The 17,897-nt window shown below is 41.6% G+C and overlaps 1 protein-coding gene across 3 annotated transcripts in view; it reads right to left on the reverse strand.

Annotated features, from left to right (window-relative positions):
• The window catches only part of adam12b (ADAM metallopeptidase domain 12b), a 98,224-nt gene that overhangs the window by 28,281 nt on the left and 52,046 nt on the right, over positions 1-17,897 (reverse strand). For all 3 annotated transcript variants that reach the window (XM_051960241.1, XM_051960239.1, XM_051960240.1), the window contains exons 11-12: positions 15,371-15,519; positions 2,230-2,407 (exon numbers count right to left, since the gene is read on the reverse strand). In XM_051960241.1, coding sequence (XP_051816201.1) covers positions 2,230-2,407; positions 15,371-15,519 — 327 coding nt within the window. The remainder of the gene's footprint in view (positions 1-2,229; positions 2,408-15,370; positions 15,520-17,897) is intronic.

Here is a 17,897-nt window from a genome sequence, read left to right on the forward strand (position 1 = left end):
TGAGACTTGATGTAGATAAAGGAAAGATGTGTTGGAGCTGACTATTAAGGTGTCGTGCCGAGAAGCAGGAGTGGGATTTGAAGATCGCAGACGCCGCGATGACAAGATCAGCTCGCAGAGAAACAAGAAGACGATAAGAGGATATGTCAGGAGGAGTTGAAAAAGTCTTCAGTGAGATGGTTATCTTTTATTGAATGCCAAACAGCGTCACGCATGACACTCTCATGCAGAGAGCAATGTGGCTGTTTTTGCTTATGGGGCTCCGAGGTAATGACGAGATGCGTTGCAGGCTGGGAAATAGAGGCAGCTGGATCATCTAAATTTCAGTGGATGTGTGGTTTTATGAGTCTGGCTGTTTACCTCTTGGCCCTGACGTAAGCCTATTGTTTAAAGAGGAGAGAAAAGGTTGCTTTCATCTCCTGGTTTGAGTGGGTCTGCAGATCAAACAAGCAGACCCTGTGAGGTGACATCATGGAGGTTATGGAGGGGCACACTGACAGAGAAATTATAAAGTCGGCTCGTTGGTGGTCAAACACAATGACTCCACTAAAACACCTAAATGATGGAGAGCACAGTCATTATACCATTTACCTAAATAATCCTTCTTGAGTCAGTTGGGTTTAAAGACGTAATTTAGAAAGGGCTCACTAATATAATTTGCGAGGGAGATAAACATCCCACTGTAACGTCGCTTTACAACTGCAATTGTAATTGGATTGTGTGTTTTTTGCAGTTCAACAAGACCGGCAGAGTGAAGACTCTTCTCTGGAGAAACCACCTCGCTGATCACATCGCATCAGCTTCAGGACAATCTCAGAGTTAAACTTTCATGCTTACAATATTAATATTTCAAGCTTATCAGCTTAATAGCTCTTCATTGAATCTCCTGAGTAAATAGCAGCTGAAAAATAAGATACAAAATGCAGCGGGGTACAACTGATTCTTAAATCTATCAGATGCATATTTTATCAACGCTTCTTATCTCATTTCAATGTTTTCAATGTTATCTTCTTTCTCAGCCAACAAAAGGCAAATACTGATCTGAATCTTTGAGGTTTAGGTATTTATAACCTCAGGAAATTGCAAATGTCAAAGCTAAACTTGTATATGTTTGATGACGTGAGAAGAAGACAATCTAACGCGGGAGTATGTGTCAGATGTAGAGGTGTTAGTTAATTATAAGACGGATTAGCTGCTTTTCTTGAACATTCATGGGGTTTAAATGATGTTTGGAAAACCAGGAAATTTGAATTTGAAAAGGGCATTTGTCAGTATTTTTACCACCAAATATTCCCCAGGAAATCTGTCACCCTTAAGAAACTCTGACTGCTATATTCACCATCAAAACCTCCTCTGGTTTTTGGGCACTATGAGGCATACAGCAGCCTCAGTTCTGGCTGACTGATACCCTTTTCCTGCATGTGATTTTCACTTTATTTCTCAGGGTTCCCCGCAGAGTGTATGACTAAGAAACAAAAGCGTGCATGAACGCAGGTATCAGAGCGTGCCTGTTTGTTCGGATGGTACAGCCAAATAAGGCTGGTTCCAGCGTGGATCCCATTGCACTTTTGTTTGTTTCCTTTGTCACACAGTTGGACAGTGGTTTGATTAATGGGCCTTCAACAAGGATATGACATCAGCGTGGCAGCCTGTCAGAGCCCTGTTCGGCACATGTGGGAGACGGCGGGATGTAAATAAAATACTCACATCGGAGGCCTCAGGCGGTTTTTGCTGCGCTTTGAGGATTTGTTTGGCACAGCAGGTTTCAATGCTTCTAAGTCACAATAACAACGTCAATGTCAAGAGAAAGTTTAAGTTGTAGTTTGCTGTGGTTTGTTAGAGGGGCTCTGAGTGAGCTGTTGAGACTTCCAGCAGTTCTGGATGGCTGCTTACAGGACAGTTACTATTGTTTCTGTTGGACAATTAGTTTTGTAAGAGAATTGCCAAGTTAGAAAAGTGCACAGAGTGTTTCTCTTTTTTTGCATTATTCATTTCTACCCAGTCCTTGCTTACTTTTGAACATATTGATCTGAGGAGGCACTTTACTGTAAGTGTCTTGGGAAAAGGAGCACCCTTTTAGAGTTCTCTGAATTCACCAAACTCATCAAATAGATTTTTATACAGGGAAGGCTGACTGAAAACATTTGCTATTTTTTCGCATGGGAGACGAGAGACTGGTTCACTCCACCGAGGCAGATGAGGATAAAAGTCTTTTGCTGTGAACTTTACCTCTGGCTCCCCACAGTCGCACTCTTCTCCCTCCTCCACGTAGCCATTGCCGCACTTCTGTCCTCCATAGAGCACCTTGACCTCGGGCATATTGTACAAACACATGCCCACGCCTTTCTCCAGACTGGCAGCGAGGTCCTTTTTACTGCACGTACTGAACACCGTTGGGAATGGATACCTGCGAGAAGAGAGAAGGAACGGGGTTGACTGACACGAGGGAATGAAGACAGATTATAAAATCAAAATATAAGACCGAAACCATCTCAAGAAAAGTGAACTCAATCATTCTGCCGGGCAAGAACACAGATGGAGCTTTCACTGGGACCTTTGTTCAATCTGCCCATTCAGGAGGCCTTTTCTCACAAATTTAATGGTCTACTGACATTGTATGAGCACCAGCTCAATGGATTTTCTATCCTACACAATACATAAACGGGCCATCAAGTGTCCAAAAAAACATTTTCTCTGGGAGCGAGAGAGGGACAATTTAAGAAACTGACTGGAGGAAAAACTACGTGAGTTGGATGTGGATGATTTTGTGCGCGAGGACATGTGTGTACGTGGAACCTCGATATAACAGCAAAGTCTGAAACCACATAATTTCTACTGCATTAATTTCATTCCCCGCTATCACTTACCTGAAGTGCTGACTAACGTCTAATTTAGTGCGAGAGAAATGGAATTTCACATTGAAAGAAAGAAAGTGTTAATACTGTAAAGATGAAACCGTGCGATACGCCAATAACAGCAGTGGAGCCCAAGGGAATAGTCCTGCAAGAGCGCAGATTTTGCGACTCTACAAACCGAAGACCGGGGATAAATAGGCACAGAAAAGGAGTGAAATAATGGAAAAACAGAAGTAATATGCAGACAAGTAAAACAGAGAAAAAGAATCAGACACAGTATAGCAGGAAAGAAACCAAAAAGCAGAAAGGCAAGGACAAAGGGGGTAGAAAAATGTCAATGGAGAGAGAAAGGAAGGAAAGAATTATTGGACAATATAAAAATCTTGCTGCTAAGCCAAAGCTAGGGACAAGGAGACGGCCAGCTGCAGTACAAGCCCTCAAAATGAATACAAAGAAGCACCAAAAAAACAACAAAAAGGGACACAAAATGACTATCACGACATCCAAAAAGACTAAAAGACACGAACTGACGCCTAAGAGATGTAAAACATGAATAAAGCAAAATAACCACACACCAAATAAACCTAAAAATGATGCAAAATGACGCAAAAGATACAAAGACTACGACTGCAAAGACACACAAACAGACAGAACAACAACACAGAATTTTGTTGGTGTTTTCAGTTTGGGTCTCTAGCTTCTATATTGGTGGATGGACTTTAACATAAGTGATGTCTGACAATCTGTTCATGGCTATACGTTATTTGTAGTTACAAACACAGCCTATTTGTATTATTTCAAATTCGCCTTTATTTTTTTTGGCACCAAATAAAATGGTACAAGTAGTGCACAGGTTCTTATTGAGGTCTCCATTCAAACACTGATAAACCTGCCACCACGTAGTGTCATCGAAAGCCTGTGTCCTTCTCTAAAAATACATGAAACACAAATCACAGGACAGGTTGTACTACAACCCAGTGTATGATAGCAACATGACCAAGCCTTGACCGCACCAAAAACAGGAAGAGCATCACAAAAACACTCAGAAATGTGGGCTTTGGGGTGTAAAATGTGCATCTCACAGCTCCAGCAGTCATCATGGGGCACAGCCTAGCTTCAAAAAGAGGACATGGGAGGATGTGTGGCGGTGAGCAGCGATGGCTAGCAGAGAGGATTGGCAGACATGTGCAGAGAGAAAAGGAGCTGGCATTGGATGGTTGAAAAGCTTGACTTCAGACGGAAACATGTCATACACATACTTATGCAGCGATAGATTGACTGGGGTCTTCAAACGCAACGGGGCGTGGAGGCTGTCTGCGAAGCTCAGGGCTTGACAGAGCAGATTTGTGAAAATTCAACATTACACAGAATATGTTTGTGGAGGCTGGCGTCGGACAGAGGTGGGGGGAGGGATGTGTGATGCTTTGCCTTTGCCTGAGGGGGATTTGGCCGCTGCAACTGCATGGATATTTCACTGCTGTTAGTTGACTATAGTGAAGCTCCTCCTGAGGGGGATGGAGATAACGGTGGAAGCATTCACTGGAAAAGAAATATGTTGCTTTTTTTTTCTCCCCCCAAAAAAGAACACAGATTTCCAAAGAACACAGAAAAACATCCTCTTCTAACGGCCACCCTTGGGTGAAGCCGCTGCCTCCACTTCACTCACGCCGTCCACCTTTGAATGTCGGCCGCTTTCATCTTTCACTGACGAGAAGCCAATCTACCTGTCTCCGTCCACCTTTGTCTACTCACATAATCCACTGGTTAAGTCTTTTTACCGCCGCAACACACGTAGAGAAAGTGCTCTGCTGTCCCGTACACGCAGAAACATGCATGAAATCAAGGACAGGCAGACTATGCAGATCAAACTATGGCACAGAGAAGACCAGGCCCCTTGTAAATAGCATGCGCTGTCACTGATAACAGAACACAGGCACGCTTCAGGAGAGGAGGTGGAATGTGAATAAGGGGTAAACACAGTCTGCTCTCAATAAACTGGCATTAACGGTGAAAGTCGGGACCGTTGTCAGTTGCATTTCTACGGAGGAAAATCAGGTTTCGTCGGACCAAATTAGACCCACATGTGAAGTACCAGCAGGGCCCAGTGGATAAATGTATGCCGAAAACAACATGAATTCAGATCACGAGTACGTATGGAGTCACGCTTTTGTGCCCGAGGCAAAAGCACAAGGGAGCATATGCGTTTGTGGGGATTATTGATGTATTTTCTACAACAGTCTTTGAGCATGAATCAAAAACACACTCCATCATCCATGACCTGTCCAACCATGTGTTCACTATCACTAAAGTACACTGCGAAGCTCTCCAACTGATTCCACGATAAGCTAAAATGACATAGATATATACAGAAACTAATGAAATCTTATTGATGGGTTTTAGAATAAGCGAAACGACACTTAAGCCAATGAAACACAACTCTGTGGAAGTGCTCGATGACGTGCTCTGTCATTTATAAGCTTGACTATTTAAAGTAGAGGGCACCTCGAGCAGCCAAGGTGGGAGCCAAGAAATCGATCTGAATGATCTGCCTTCACCTCAAGTCTAATGTGGCCGATGATTGTGCATCAGCCGGGCTTTGATAATTGAGCCGCACCGCTAATCTGCAGTCGACGTTCCACCAGGTAACAGGTGCCCACTCCATCCTGGTAACAGATGCAGCGTCAGCCGGACAGGGTGCATAGGGATGGATGTCTGTGTCACCCACTGACTGCTGCGGTTCTTCATGGCAATGAGCAGATTCACCGAAGGAGCATCGCAAATGAGCAGAAATGCAGAATCAAGGACTTGTGATGCTTCCCAAGTGTGTTTGTGCCATTGGCTGGACTTTCAAATAAATGCACTTTTCAATGTGCAAGTGAAGTGAATGTTTGATATGTAGGTTATTTCTCTCTAGATGAATTGTCCTGGAAAAGTTTAGCTTCTAACAACAAAACAAAAAAAAACATTTGTAGCTTACTTTGTTTCCACTAAAGAAAGTGAAGATGCTTTGAGCAAATGTTAAAGTGAAACTCACCTTAGCCCCACTGGATTGCGGATGCTTTCAGCCTGACACATTTGTTAACGCAAGATTATGAAAAGAAAACTCTTCTGTTGAAATTGATGTTTTTAAAGGAGAATGTTCCTAAGCTTCTATCGTATATTGCCCTTTAGCTTGAAGTAGTGAATGACTTTAGGTGGCTGAAGATGTTAGACATCTCATTTCATATTTCATAAAGAAAATGCATTGATTGGATGTTTTCACATTCATTGTATGTCATGCATTTTGTAGTAACCACACAAATCATTGGAAAATGCCAATTTATGACATGTAGTTTTTAAAAAAAAAAAAAAACACTAAGCAAAAAAACAAAAACAAAGTTACATTAGTAAAATAGCCTTAGTCAAGCTAAAAACTCTGCTAATTTGCAGACAATTGTGTCTCCATGCAACACCCTAGTCCTCATACTAAAAAGAGCCTTTATTTTTTTTAATCATTAAGAAAACCTACGTGCTGCAATTCTTGTGCACTCTAATTCATATTTAAAGGAAATATCTCAGTCGTAATGAATAAAAATGATTAAAGTCAACAGCCCTTTCTATAAATGTAAGATCAGCTCCAGTGTGCAGATCTTACTTTGCAGTAGCCCCATGTCAAAGGTGTGTATTATTACAGCTGAGACCACACGCTTGCTCTGCTGTCCAGGAAATTAGCCGAGCACGGAGTGTAGGCTTCCCCCTGGATAATATTGGTATAAAGCGCTGCGCCCTCTCCAGGTGTGGTTTGCTGGGCTGGAACTAATTTGACAGTGCACAACTGTTACGCAAAATCTAATTAGTCAGGCCCTTTCTGACTGCAGCTACTGTTTGAAAGGCAAATATGTCATTTGCATTGTGAGTAACACACCCTGTTAAAGATCTTAATCTCATCAGCGGTATACGGCCTCATAAATCTGAGCTCCCGACAGAGGAAAATGTGTGGTGCTGTCTCAGTGACTAGCAGTAAACTCTGTCAGTAAAGCTGTCATATCACAGAGAGGAAAACATCCGTCATTATTTGCGTTTTTATTGCTTGTGTCTAATCTAATGGGATATTTTAAATGACAGATATTCACTTTGACATGTCTCTTGTTAAGAAGGTGGAGTTTGCTTAACTCCATTCATGGTTCACTGAACATGTTTTCTGAGATTTGCTTTGTCATGTAATGTACTTTTGCACCAGACAAATTTAAAGTTTATGCTGGGGAAAGCTGAACTTTTGGCAGGAGTCCATAAAAAATGCAGAAAGTTCAACAAAACAGTGTAACAGAAAGAGGAATCACAGCAAGATGCCATCACCTCTAGCACTCTTGCTCCCACTACGGGTGACTTGGCTTTTAACTCCTGTGTTGGAGCACAGACTCGTATAGACCTGTTCCTGTGGTTTTAGTGCTATGGCATCCTTTTCCATGTGTTTGTCTGCAAACTGTTCTTGCTGGGACTGTCTGACTGCATCTTGGAATGTGTTTTCAAACAGCTAAGGAAGAGTTGCTCGACTGCATTTCCTTTCCTGTTATACTGGTGCATGAGCAATGCAGTCATCGTGTGTGTTTCCGACACTGTTCGCTGGTGTTTTTCCCACAGACGTCATTGTTCCCGTTTGGCTGCAGGCCAGTTGGGCGTTTTTTGTGGCTGTGGGTCCTGCCAACTGTGCCCTGGTGGTCAGTCCTCTTTTATGGGTCACTTGGATCTTTTCCTTTTTCCATTTTGATGCAAGATTGGAGTCAAGTCTGCTCAGTGTTTTTGTATATGTACACCACAGAGCACAATTGGAAATTAATTTGCTTTGTTGAACCATGCAGTGCATCTACTTTTTTCTTTTGCATGTGTATTTACCTCCAGATTAAATAGAGTTGTACAGATCCACACAGCACACACCCACTCTAGCTCATATGTCTGACTGAATGTGCACTCATTTTATTGCTACTCTTCTATAAATGTGCTTCAGGTTTCCAGAGCTTGTCCTGTAAGTCTTGTTCTACGTTTCAAAACAATAAGAATAAAAAAGAAGCACATCAACAAAAACTGTATTAAATGAAGACTTTCTCAGTTACTGCTGACTACAACAGTTCATCTACAAACACATATGTGCGCATGAATTCACCAACATCTAGTGCAGAGCATTTTTACACTTCCTTCCCCCACTTGACAGGATTCAGTCCCTCAGTGACTGGCAGATCATGGATCCGTGTACACAATCCCATGATCTGCCATTTGCACAACATGACTGACAGACCCACTTATCAACTGAAACACTGGACTGAAATTAATGATGTAAAGGTGCACTGCCGTGACTTAGAACTGCCTTTTAATAAAGTAGGGGAATTAAGCCGCCCGTTTCACTGTGTGGTTTATGCCTGTTTGAGGTGCAAGTTTTCAGACACGAGAGAAATAAAATCTATGGGCGGCAATCCGAAACGGCGGCTCCTGATTGCACTGTGAGACACGTATACCGATGGAGGATTTGTAGCTTTGCTGGCTAAAGACAGCCTGCAGCAAAATTCAGACAGGTTCAAGGATTTAGGATCAAGCTCTGACAGGGCAAATGCAGCTACACGCCACATCTACAAACCATCCGATCAGAACACAACATGAAATAAGGAAGTACGTTGACCAGCTAATGACAGAACACTATGGCCAGCACATTTAATAAGCGACTTGTGCTGAATAAAGTTTAGAGGAGAAAATGTCATACATAGGCAAACAAAATCAGCAGAGGAGGAATGACAAGCTGGCATAGCTTTAGTGCTAATCTCTGAAGCATTCACTGCAAAATCTGGCTGACATGCCTTAAACTGATAGTACAGTCTGACACAAAGTGTAACAGAGATTTTATGGAACCAGTCTTGCATATCCCAGTCGTAAGTGACCAATTACAAAAACACCTCTCAAGGAAGTGTGTTAAGTCCAAATCCCATGACCATATGATGTCATTTCCTCCTGAAGAAAAGACTGACTGACTCCAAGGCTTTCTTAGTTATTTAAAAGTTATTTAAAGTAGTGTGCGAATCAAGTGTGGATTTATCGCATGTCAAAAGGTTTATGACAATATATTTATCAATGACTTTCAATTTCAAATTTACTCAATTTTATATATAATATTTTAGAAGAATCTTCTGTTAAAATGTCATGTGGTGTTTGGTTTTATGTTGATTTTAGGCCTGAAAGCAACAAAATATGTCAACTATGTTACAAAAAGTCCTGCTATTAAATATTGACCCACCTACTGAAACGATAAAGAAGCAAAGAAGGCAGACTAACAAAGTGATATAACAGCTTTTTAGATGCTGACATGCAGTCTTTAGTCCAGCTTTTCTTTAAACTACAGCCATATGTGCAGTGCAGATGATTCCTGCTTGACCATCTCAACACTTAAGGTCAGTGTGTTGAGAAGATGAGGAAACTCCAACCTGGATGAAGAGTGAAACAGGTCTGTAAACAGCAGACACACTGGCTACAAGAGGGCTATAAAGGGCTCTTCTATTTGTAGGTCCTCTGACAGACATCACACTGTCTCTATCGCTCTCTAAGCAGCTCTACAGCCTGACATGCATTTAGTTCGAGCTAAGCAACAGAGACGTGTTTGACCTTTCAGTAAATGTTATGCCGCAACACCGGGAGAAGCCTATGGTGATTAAATATCAAGGAAAAGACAAAAAAAGAAAAAAAAAAAGACTACACACAAGCTAAATTTACTGCAAATATTTACCCACCAGCCACCTAAGCAGCTTTCTTCCTCCTCTCCACAGCAGATAATGACATTTTGCACCTTCTCACTTCACTCGCACGCTGTCATTCTGACGAGAAAATAACAAGAGTCACAAAGCTCCCTCATATTGTCTTGACAAACTGTTCACCTCAAAAACCAACCGGAGCCCCCCATTGCGCTTCATCATTCTACCCTGTTGCAGACACAGGGAAGTACTTTTGAGCTTTCTGCCCACGATCATATGATGCAACCCTTAGCTCAACTTCTAAAAGACACTTCAAAACGTCCATGTGAACGGTTCCTCTCCTCTGTCCCTCAAAAATCTTCGCTTGTTAAGACGCGAATCTCTCATGGCCACTTCTTTGTGGCTCACGCACCTGTCATAGGTCTCCATCTGTACCCTGAAAATAATTCTTTCATTGTCTAATGTTTGTCTCCTCTCACACCTCTCTCTCTCTTCTCCCGCTCTACCACTGGGGGAGATAAAAGACAAATGAAACCACAGCTTCCTCGCTTCGCCTGTCTATCCAGGCATAAAGCACCTCTCTGCGGATCTCTCTCTGTGTGCCCTGGCCCTGATTGCAGCTGGCAGCGTCACTGATAATCATGTCATTTAGATGCAGCCTGTCCTCTCCTCTATTAGCAAGTCTAAGCTGAGAGTATCCCAAACACACAGTCAAACAAGCTACACAGCTTTACAACCAAGTGTTTAACATTCTGATGGCATCTGGAACGAGGGTCAAAGCAGGTCGCTAATATATATATGTATATAAAAACAGAAACCAGATCTGTGATGGGCGAAATGAGTTCGAGATTGGTTTGTGAAATTATTAGTTTTGTCAACAGGAAACTGTGAATTCAGGCTGATAGTTCAGGAAATTCAATTAGGGAGATAACCGGCTAAGTCAAGCTTGAACTTTTGTACGTTTTTTTTTAGTAATTTTTATTTGTGAAGCGCGCTCAGGAACTCAGGCAAAATGTTTTCCATGACAAACTTCAAACTATGAGCTTTGATGCTGCAAAAACTGACATCATCAAGACAACAACACACGTCAGCAACACAACTGATGCCTCTCCCATAATATCACATTTAAAACAAAGCAAGAAAATGTGAGACTTTAATAAACTTAAAGCACAATTAGGTGGCTTTTGGAAATGGAAAGCAAAAAGTACCACATTAATGATACCAAAAAAACATCATATTTACACATCCAGAACAACTTCATTTATTTGGAGGTTGTGACCACACAACAAGTTCAATACTAACTGTCCTTCCAGCTCTATGTTTGGTTTCCACCAGCTCCTGAGGAAAATATCAGGATCTCAAGCTGCTAAATGCTCCATTTTGTTCAAGTAGTGTAAAATAGTTTTTCCCCCACAAAGTTTTGTTTTCAGTTTTATATCCAGAAAAACCAAGCAGCAGTTATCTCCTGTTTTCATCTCACGTTGCTATTTGACCACCGCGCAACTCCAAAAATCGATGATCCTCTTCACTGACTACAAATACAGGGACTGCAATAAATGATGGTCAATGCACAGTAAGAATATTAATAAATGAATAGGGAAATTTTGATACTTGGTGTCAGTACATCAACACAATAATGCCTGTTGAAATGCCAGCGTACTATAGCGTATGGATTAATTCTACATCCTCTGCTGAGCAATCAGAGGAGTGAGTTTCAATAGAAAAGGTCACTGATCGTCTCTCTCAACTATTAACGTGTCTAATCTGAAAATTAAGCAGCACAGAGAGCTGAAAAAAAGCCCCTGTGGGTCATTAACCTACTCTATTATAAAGAATTCAATAACACTGTGACTCATTGTAACCCATTTAGATGAGGCGGTCATTTATCTAAACACTCTGCATGATGTCATTCGAAAGCTTTGGCTGATGGTTCAAGCGAAGCCATCAGGTCAAGAATGCTGAATTCATATTCAAAAACTACACTGCATAAATCCAGCGGTGCTCGGTGCACATTATGTATTTTCTTCACTCGTTTTCTCTCCGTTTTCTGCTGTAATAACAGTCGTAATGTGAGAGCAGCGGGATGAGCTCACTGTTGCTAGCGGCTGCACAAACATGCACAGTTTTTGACAGCCTCCCCTCTCTATTTACAGTTTTTGTATAGGAAAAGGCCATTCAAGGTTTCCTGGAACAATCCGGGTACATAAGTTTTATCGTTTGTGTGTCTGTCAGCCGATTGTGAGGGATTTTTAATGGATCAAAACCTGCCTTTTCTACCATGCCTCTGCTGATTTATGAGAATAATTGAAAACAGCTGTTGGCTGCATTTAGTGTCTGTTTGATAGTAACAACAGCCACAACCAGCGCCAGTAAAATCAAACATCCACAGGGACTTTTCACACATTCTCCTGCTCTGAACTCACACGCACAGCCTTCCATATCTTCGCATGTTGCAGTTAATTTAATCTGGAATAGAGTTCTGCAATGCAAACAGCTACAATTACCCATTTCTACAAATCCGTGCAGCGTGTTCTCATTTTTCTAACCACCTCTCTTTTGTAGCTGCGTTCTTCACTCATTATGTAGTTTTTTTGCTGGCCTTTAAACAATCCCTTTCTAATGTGTTTTCAGTTAGCTATGGGGCACAAAATCTATAGTCCTGTTCTATATGAAATAAGCATGCCAAAGTATATCTGAATCTAATTTGCAGCAGCATATGTCGGAAAGCTTCATAAGATCTGTCAACCCAAACCTGCAGCATTCTAAAACTGCACAAATCTCCATGAGTGTGTGTTATGTTTGTATGATTTAACTCACTAGAGATAAGGGTCTATATACAATTGAGGGACTTTTGAAGTCCATGGGATACATCTTGTATACATCTTTATCAAAAGTAAAAAAAAAAAAAAAAAGTTTTTATGTTCAGTATGATCATGTCTTTACAAATTCCATAATTATTTATTATGGGCGCAATCACTTATTAATAGAAAACGACAGGATACCACTAAAATGTCAACTAAATATCCATCTGAATTTAATAACAACCATGTTGGCTGTGTAGATTTTAGGCCTGAAAACAGTAAAAATGTCAACTATGATACCTGTAACCTATATTACAAGAAGTCCCACAATTATATATTGACTCATATAATTGATATGTTGGATGGATGTAAGCCAGTGTTGATGTTGTTGTGTGGGTCTTTATGAGCAGCTTTTTTTTTGTAGTTTGACAGCTCAATAGGAAATATCTGAGTAACACCACTAACTGTGTGTTTTGTCTTCTTGGCTGTGTTTTGGATTCCATCCTCTACACACACATCTGCAGCTTGTGAGACTCACCATCAGACAAACCAGACTGGCACCAGACCAAGGGTGAAATCTGGTATTGTGCTCTGGGTTTGCCTTATCTGCTTGCTGTTTACTAACAGTCACAGAGTCCATCTCTTGCTGCAGCTCTGTTATCTCAGCGACCCAGGCAACACGAGCAGAATGCGAGAGCAGCTCCTTTAGTCTCAAGCCAAGCCAGTGTGTGTTTGTGTGTGTGTGTGTGTTTGAGCGTGCTCTCATACATCAGCGTACAACAGATGAAAATGATCCAATCTGTGCAACTAGTGGAGCTTAGTTAATCTTTTTTGACTGGTTCAGGTGCAGAGGGAACCAATAATTTAGTCAGAAAAAGCAAAGTTGAATTATCTAAGATTTTCACGTAAATAAATATCTGCTAAGTCACTCTATTGCTGAAGATTTCCTCCTGCTGCAGTTGAAATGTAGCCTAACCACGCTATATCCATGCTCTGAAGACGCAAAGGTCTAGGCATGCTCGACAGGGAGGGAGGCGGGATAAAAGGTTGTCTATCAAATCACTCTGCAGCAATTGGGTAGGTATACAACCAATCAGCACAACGAATAGGCTCCTAGAGGAAATCAGAGGATGCGGTAGTTCGGTGAAGCCTTATTTATACAGTCAATGGGTGAAGCTCAAGTATATTACAGACATGTTAAAACAAAGATTATTCAGAGTCGGTGCTAATGGAGCTCAACCACTGTTGTCGTTTTTGTTGTTGACCCTGGCAGAGAATTAAATTAGTTGCCGTGGGTTGTCTAGCGCGGCTAGGCTAGTTGTTTCCGGTTGTTTCTGTCAGAATCGTCGCGCCTCTGTCGTCACTTAGTTACGCCCGCCTTCTGACTCTACACTTCATGGTGATTCGTTGGCCAGTTTTAGGAGAATCCAACCTCGAGCCTTATGGAGGGTAACTAGACCCACCCTGGCAGAGAAATAAATTCGTTGCCGTGGGTTGTCTAGCGCGGCTAGGCTAGTTGAAATGCACAGATCTGTGCATTTCAACGACCCCCATCGATACTCCCAACGACCATCGTTGAGTAGTCAGACAGGTCTACTGTCTGGTTGTTGGAATAATAACAGCACTGACCACACCTCACAGAGGTTTAAAAGCTGAGGCAACACCAGTCACCACCAGAACTGAAGAAGCCTCTTGGATGAGAGTTGAAACATCTTCAAGGAGCTTTCTTAAAGTCCAGTGGGTTGATTTAAACTACTTTGGATAACCATGACCTTGTTAGGATTCTGCCCCAGAGTCTGCCCTTGTGTCCTTTTCCCATTTTTGCCTCCCGTGTCGTCTTGTTTCTCTGGCTCCCCCTGTCTGCTGCACCCGGTCCTCTGATTACTGTCAGCTTATGCAATCAAGCTCAACTCAATTCACCTGGTCCCCTCCTCTGCTATTTAAGCTCTGCCTTTTCCCTCAGTCTTCGCTGGCTCATCGTTGGACACACACCTTGCTTCAGACTCCGCTCCCCGCTTTCCCTACCCCTCTGGAATACTTCAGTTGTATGGACTTCTTTGCTTTCCTCCCCTTTTTGGATTTACCCTTTTTGGACTCAGTTGTTTGCATAGACTCCAGTTTGTTCTCGCCTTAGTCATTCGATTCCCCGTGTGTAAGTACCTTTTGTAGCCCTGTCGTTTTGCCACCGTTTAGTTTTCGCTTTTGCCATCTCAGTCTCATTTTCAGTAACAGTTTTGATTTAATAAACCTTTTTATTATAATGCCCGGCTGCCTGTCTACTATGTCTGCACCTGGGTTCTCCACACACCGCCGTCGTGACAGACCTGGATGAATGAGAACCTACACAGACGCATCCACTATGTTTAATAGCATAGAAAACTCCCTAATTGACCTTTGTTAAACTTGAAAGTCGATGACTTTTCCTAAAGTGACCCCAACATTAGAAAAAATGAAATATTGTTTTTATATTTTCATCAAAACTGTACATCAACAGTGTACAAAGATTGTCTTCGGGTTGAGTTTTGTAGTTTTCCATTCCATTGTACAGTATAGTAAACTACTGTTTCCCTTCAAAAATGCATTCCAAGCTACTTTCTCAACATTTCTGGTACTTCCTTAGGAAACAGAAGCACTACTGTATCTCTTGCTAAACAAATAATGTTTCCACCTATGCAGCACCTTTAGCAGCAATAATAGTGATGATAAACCTCTGCTTTAGTGAAGAAAATCGTTAAAACATGTGTGATGTAATAAAAACGAGTGGTGTCCACTGATTAAATACAGTCTTTCTGCCCTCTGAAGAGCAAAAAACTCACACATTCACAGAGTGTGTGATGCATGACAGGTTGTTTCTTCATGTAAAATAGAATTCCTGTTAAAAATTCAATTAAGCTGCCCTATTTTAGAGGCTTAGTGGAGGCGGGTCGATAAGGGGAGGGTACAGGATCTTAAGACAACACGAGGGTTAAGTCGTAAAGCTTGAAAAACATCACCAGAATCTCACCCTGTGGAGGGAGTCATGATGCAGCCTCCACGATCAACAGTCATCCTGCAGCCACAGCCGCGCTCTGGGGTGTCGTGGTTCATGCCAAAATTGTGTCCGAGCTCATGTGCTAAAGTCACCGCTGCACCCAGAGGATTCTCAGAATGATCCTACAATGGACAGAAAAGGAGCAGAACATGTTAATTATGTGCATCCTGTATGATTGACTATGCACAAAGCTACAGGAGCCAGTTTTTAGTTGATAGGAAAAGCAAAACTCAAGTGCACCATCACTCATGAAAAAGGAAGAAAAGGAAGAAAGGAAATGCAAAGTTCAAAGAGGACGCATTTTAGGCTGCAGATTCAGAAAACAGTTCAGTATCTGCCCCATCATCCTTCTTTTATGACTCAGTCTCCTCATGAAAGCCTGAATTCATCTGCCATTCCACACTACCCCTGCAAACCCAATCACACCCGCTGCCAGTGAAAACAGCTACTGCAGGAAGCTCCATAAATGTTCTGCTGTGTGACCTGATGCCACATCGATAAACAAGACAACCGCCCTTCATGAGGCAGACAGCGATGAATGATGAGAGACAGGTGGAAGTTTCAGTTTCAACTAGTTTTAAAGACAGACAGGCCGTGTGGAGGCAGACAGAGACAAGTGGAGTGTAACTGAGAAATAAGTCTGTGTATCATCCGTACGCAAAGGTGAGACTGTAAATGTGGAAAAAAGAACTAAATGACAAATAAATGTAACTGTGACGATATAGTCATGTTGTGTTGTTTAGCAAAACTTCGCTTTTACCTTCTGAACCTCAAAATCCCCCCACTAGGCTTGATAGGCATGTTGTCTTAAAAAATAATAATAATCAAAATTACAACCATGTATAATCACCAGAATGAATCATCAGTGACCTGCTGCTCTGTCATGAAATGTAACCAAATCAGGGCTAAAAATTTTGATATTTTATCGAAATCACTCCTTTCCACATGTCTCATTTAAAAATAACTCAAACGGTTGGCTCCACCTAAAAACAAAATATTTTGCACTCTTTGGTAAAACAATCCATTAGCTGCAACCAAAAGTTATGTGACAAAAATTAAGAGACTTTTTGGCTGAATTGAAGGGCGTGTTTGCACAGAGCAGACAGAAAACAAGTACGGAAACAAATTCAAAATGTAAGTAGTAAAGTGTCTATAGCCAAGAGTGTCCCCAACCCTTCTCTGCTGCCCGGTTTACACCCGACACTAATGCCAATCCATTTGGGTGGAAATCGCAAAGCAGAGCCAGAACTCACTGCAGGAATTAGAAATGTCATGTGTCCTGGGAATGCCTAAGCAAGAAAAGAAATTCTCCTTTCGATTGTCTGCTTCTAGCCATGGTCGGACTCTTTCTCTAGAAGTGCAGGATTTTGAAGTTTGGATATTGTAGTGAGAAGTGAGCTGACGGTGAGTAAAAATGGGACTACAGCAATTAACACCCTGCAACTGCTTGAGGTTCAGACAGTTAAATACATTATTCGGAACAAATTGTGGTTTAGGGCACAAAGAAACAAATGAGGTAAAGTTGGTGTACACATTTTTTGTCATTACGTTAACAGTTCAATACACTGCAGTAGTTAAGACGCGTTGGGAAATACAGTCAGGGCCATAAATATTTGGACATTGACACAATTTTCAGCATTTCGGCTGTGTACAAATGAAACAATCAAGATGTGTTTTAAGTGCAGACTTTCAGCTTTAATTTGAGGGTATTTACATCCAAATCAGGTGAATGGTGTAGGAACTACAACACATTTTATATGTTCTCTCCACCTTGTTGAGGCACCAAAAGTAATTGGACTGCTGATCTGTTACATGACCAGATGTGTGTTATTCCCTCATTATTTCCTTTACAAGGAGCAGATAAAAGGTCTAGAGTTCATTTCAAGTCTGATATTTCATTTTAAAATTGGTGAGGTCAACTCTCAATATGAAGTCCAAAGAGCTGCCACTATCAGTGAAATGAACCATCATTAGGCTGAAAAAATCAAAACAAATCCATCAGAGAGATAGCAAAAGCATTCAGTGGTCAAATCAACTGTTTGGTACATTCTAAAAAAAAGAAAAAAGACACTGACGAGCTCAGCATCACCAAAAGATGCAGAAAACCACAGAAAACAAGTGCGGTAGGTGACGGAAGAATCATTTCCCTGGTCAAGAAAAAACCCATTCACAGCAGTTGGTCAGATCAAGAACACTCTGAAGAAGACATATCTGTGTCAAAGTCAACAGTTAAGAGAAGACTTCACCAGAGTGAATACAGAGGGTTCACCACAAGGTGTAAACTATTGGTGACCCTCAAAAACAGAAAGGCCAGATTACAGTTCGCCAAAAAAACGTGTAAAAGAGCCTGTGCAGTTCTGAAACAACATCCTATGGACAGATGAGACAAAGATCAGCTTGTACCAGAATTATGGGAAGAGAAGAGTCTGGAGAAGGGAAGAAACTGCTCAAGATCAAAAGCAAGAACCACCTCATCAGTGAAGCATGGTGGTAGCAGTCT

Source organism: Acanthochromis polyacanthus, chromosome 15 (assembly GCF_021347895.1).
Source record: "Acanthochromis polyacanthus isolate Apoly-LR-REF ecotype Palm Island chromosome 15, KAUST_Apoly_ChrSc, whole genome shotgun sequence".
In the NCBI taxonomy this organism is placed as follows: Eukaryota; Metazoa; Chordata; class Actinopteri; family Pomacentridae; genus Acanthochromis; species Acanthochromis polyacanthus.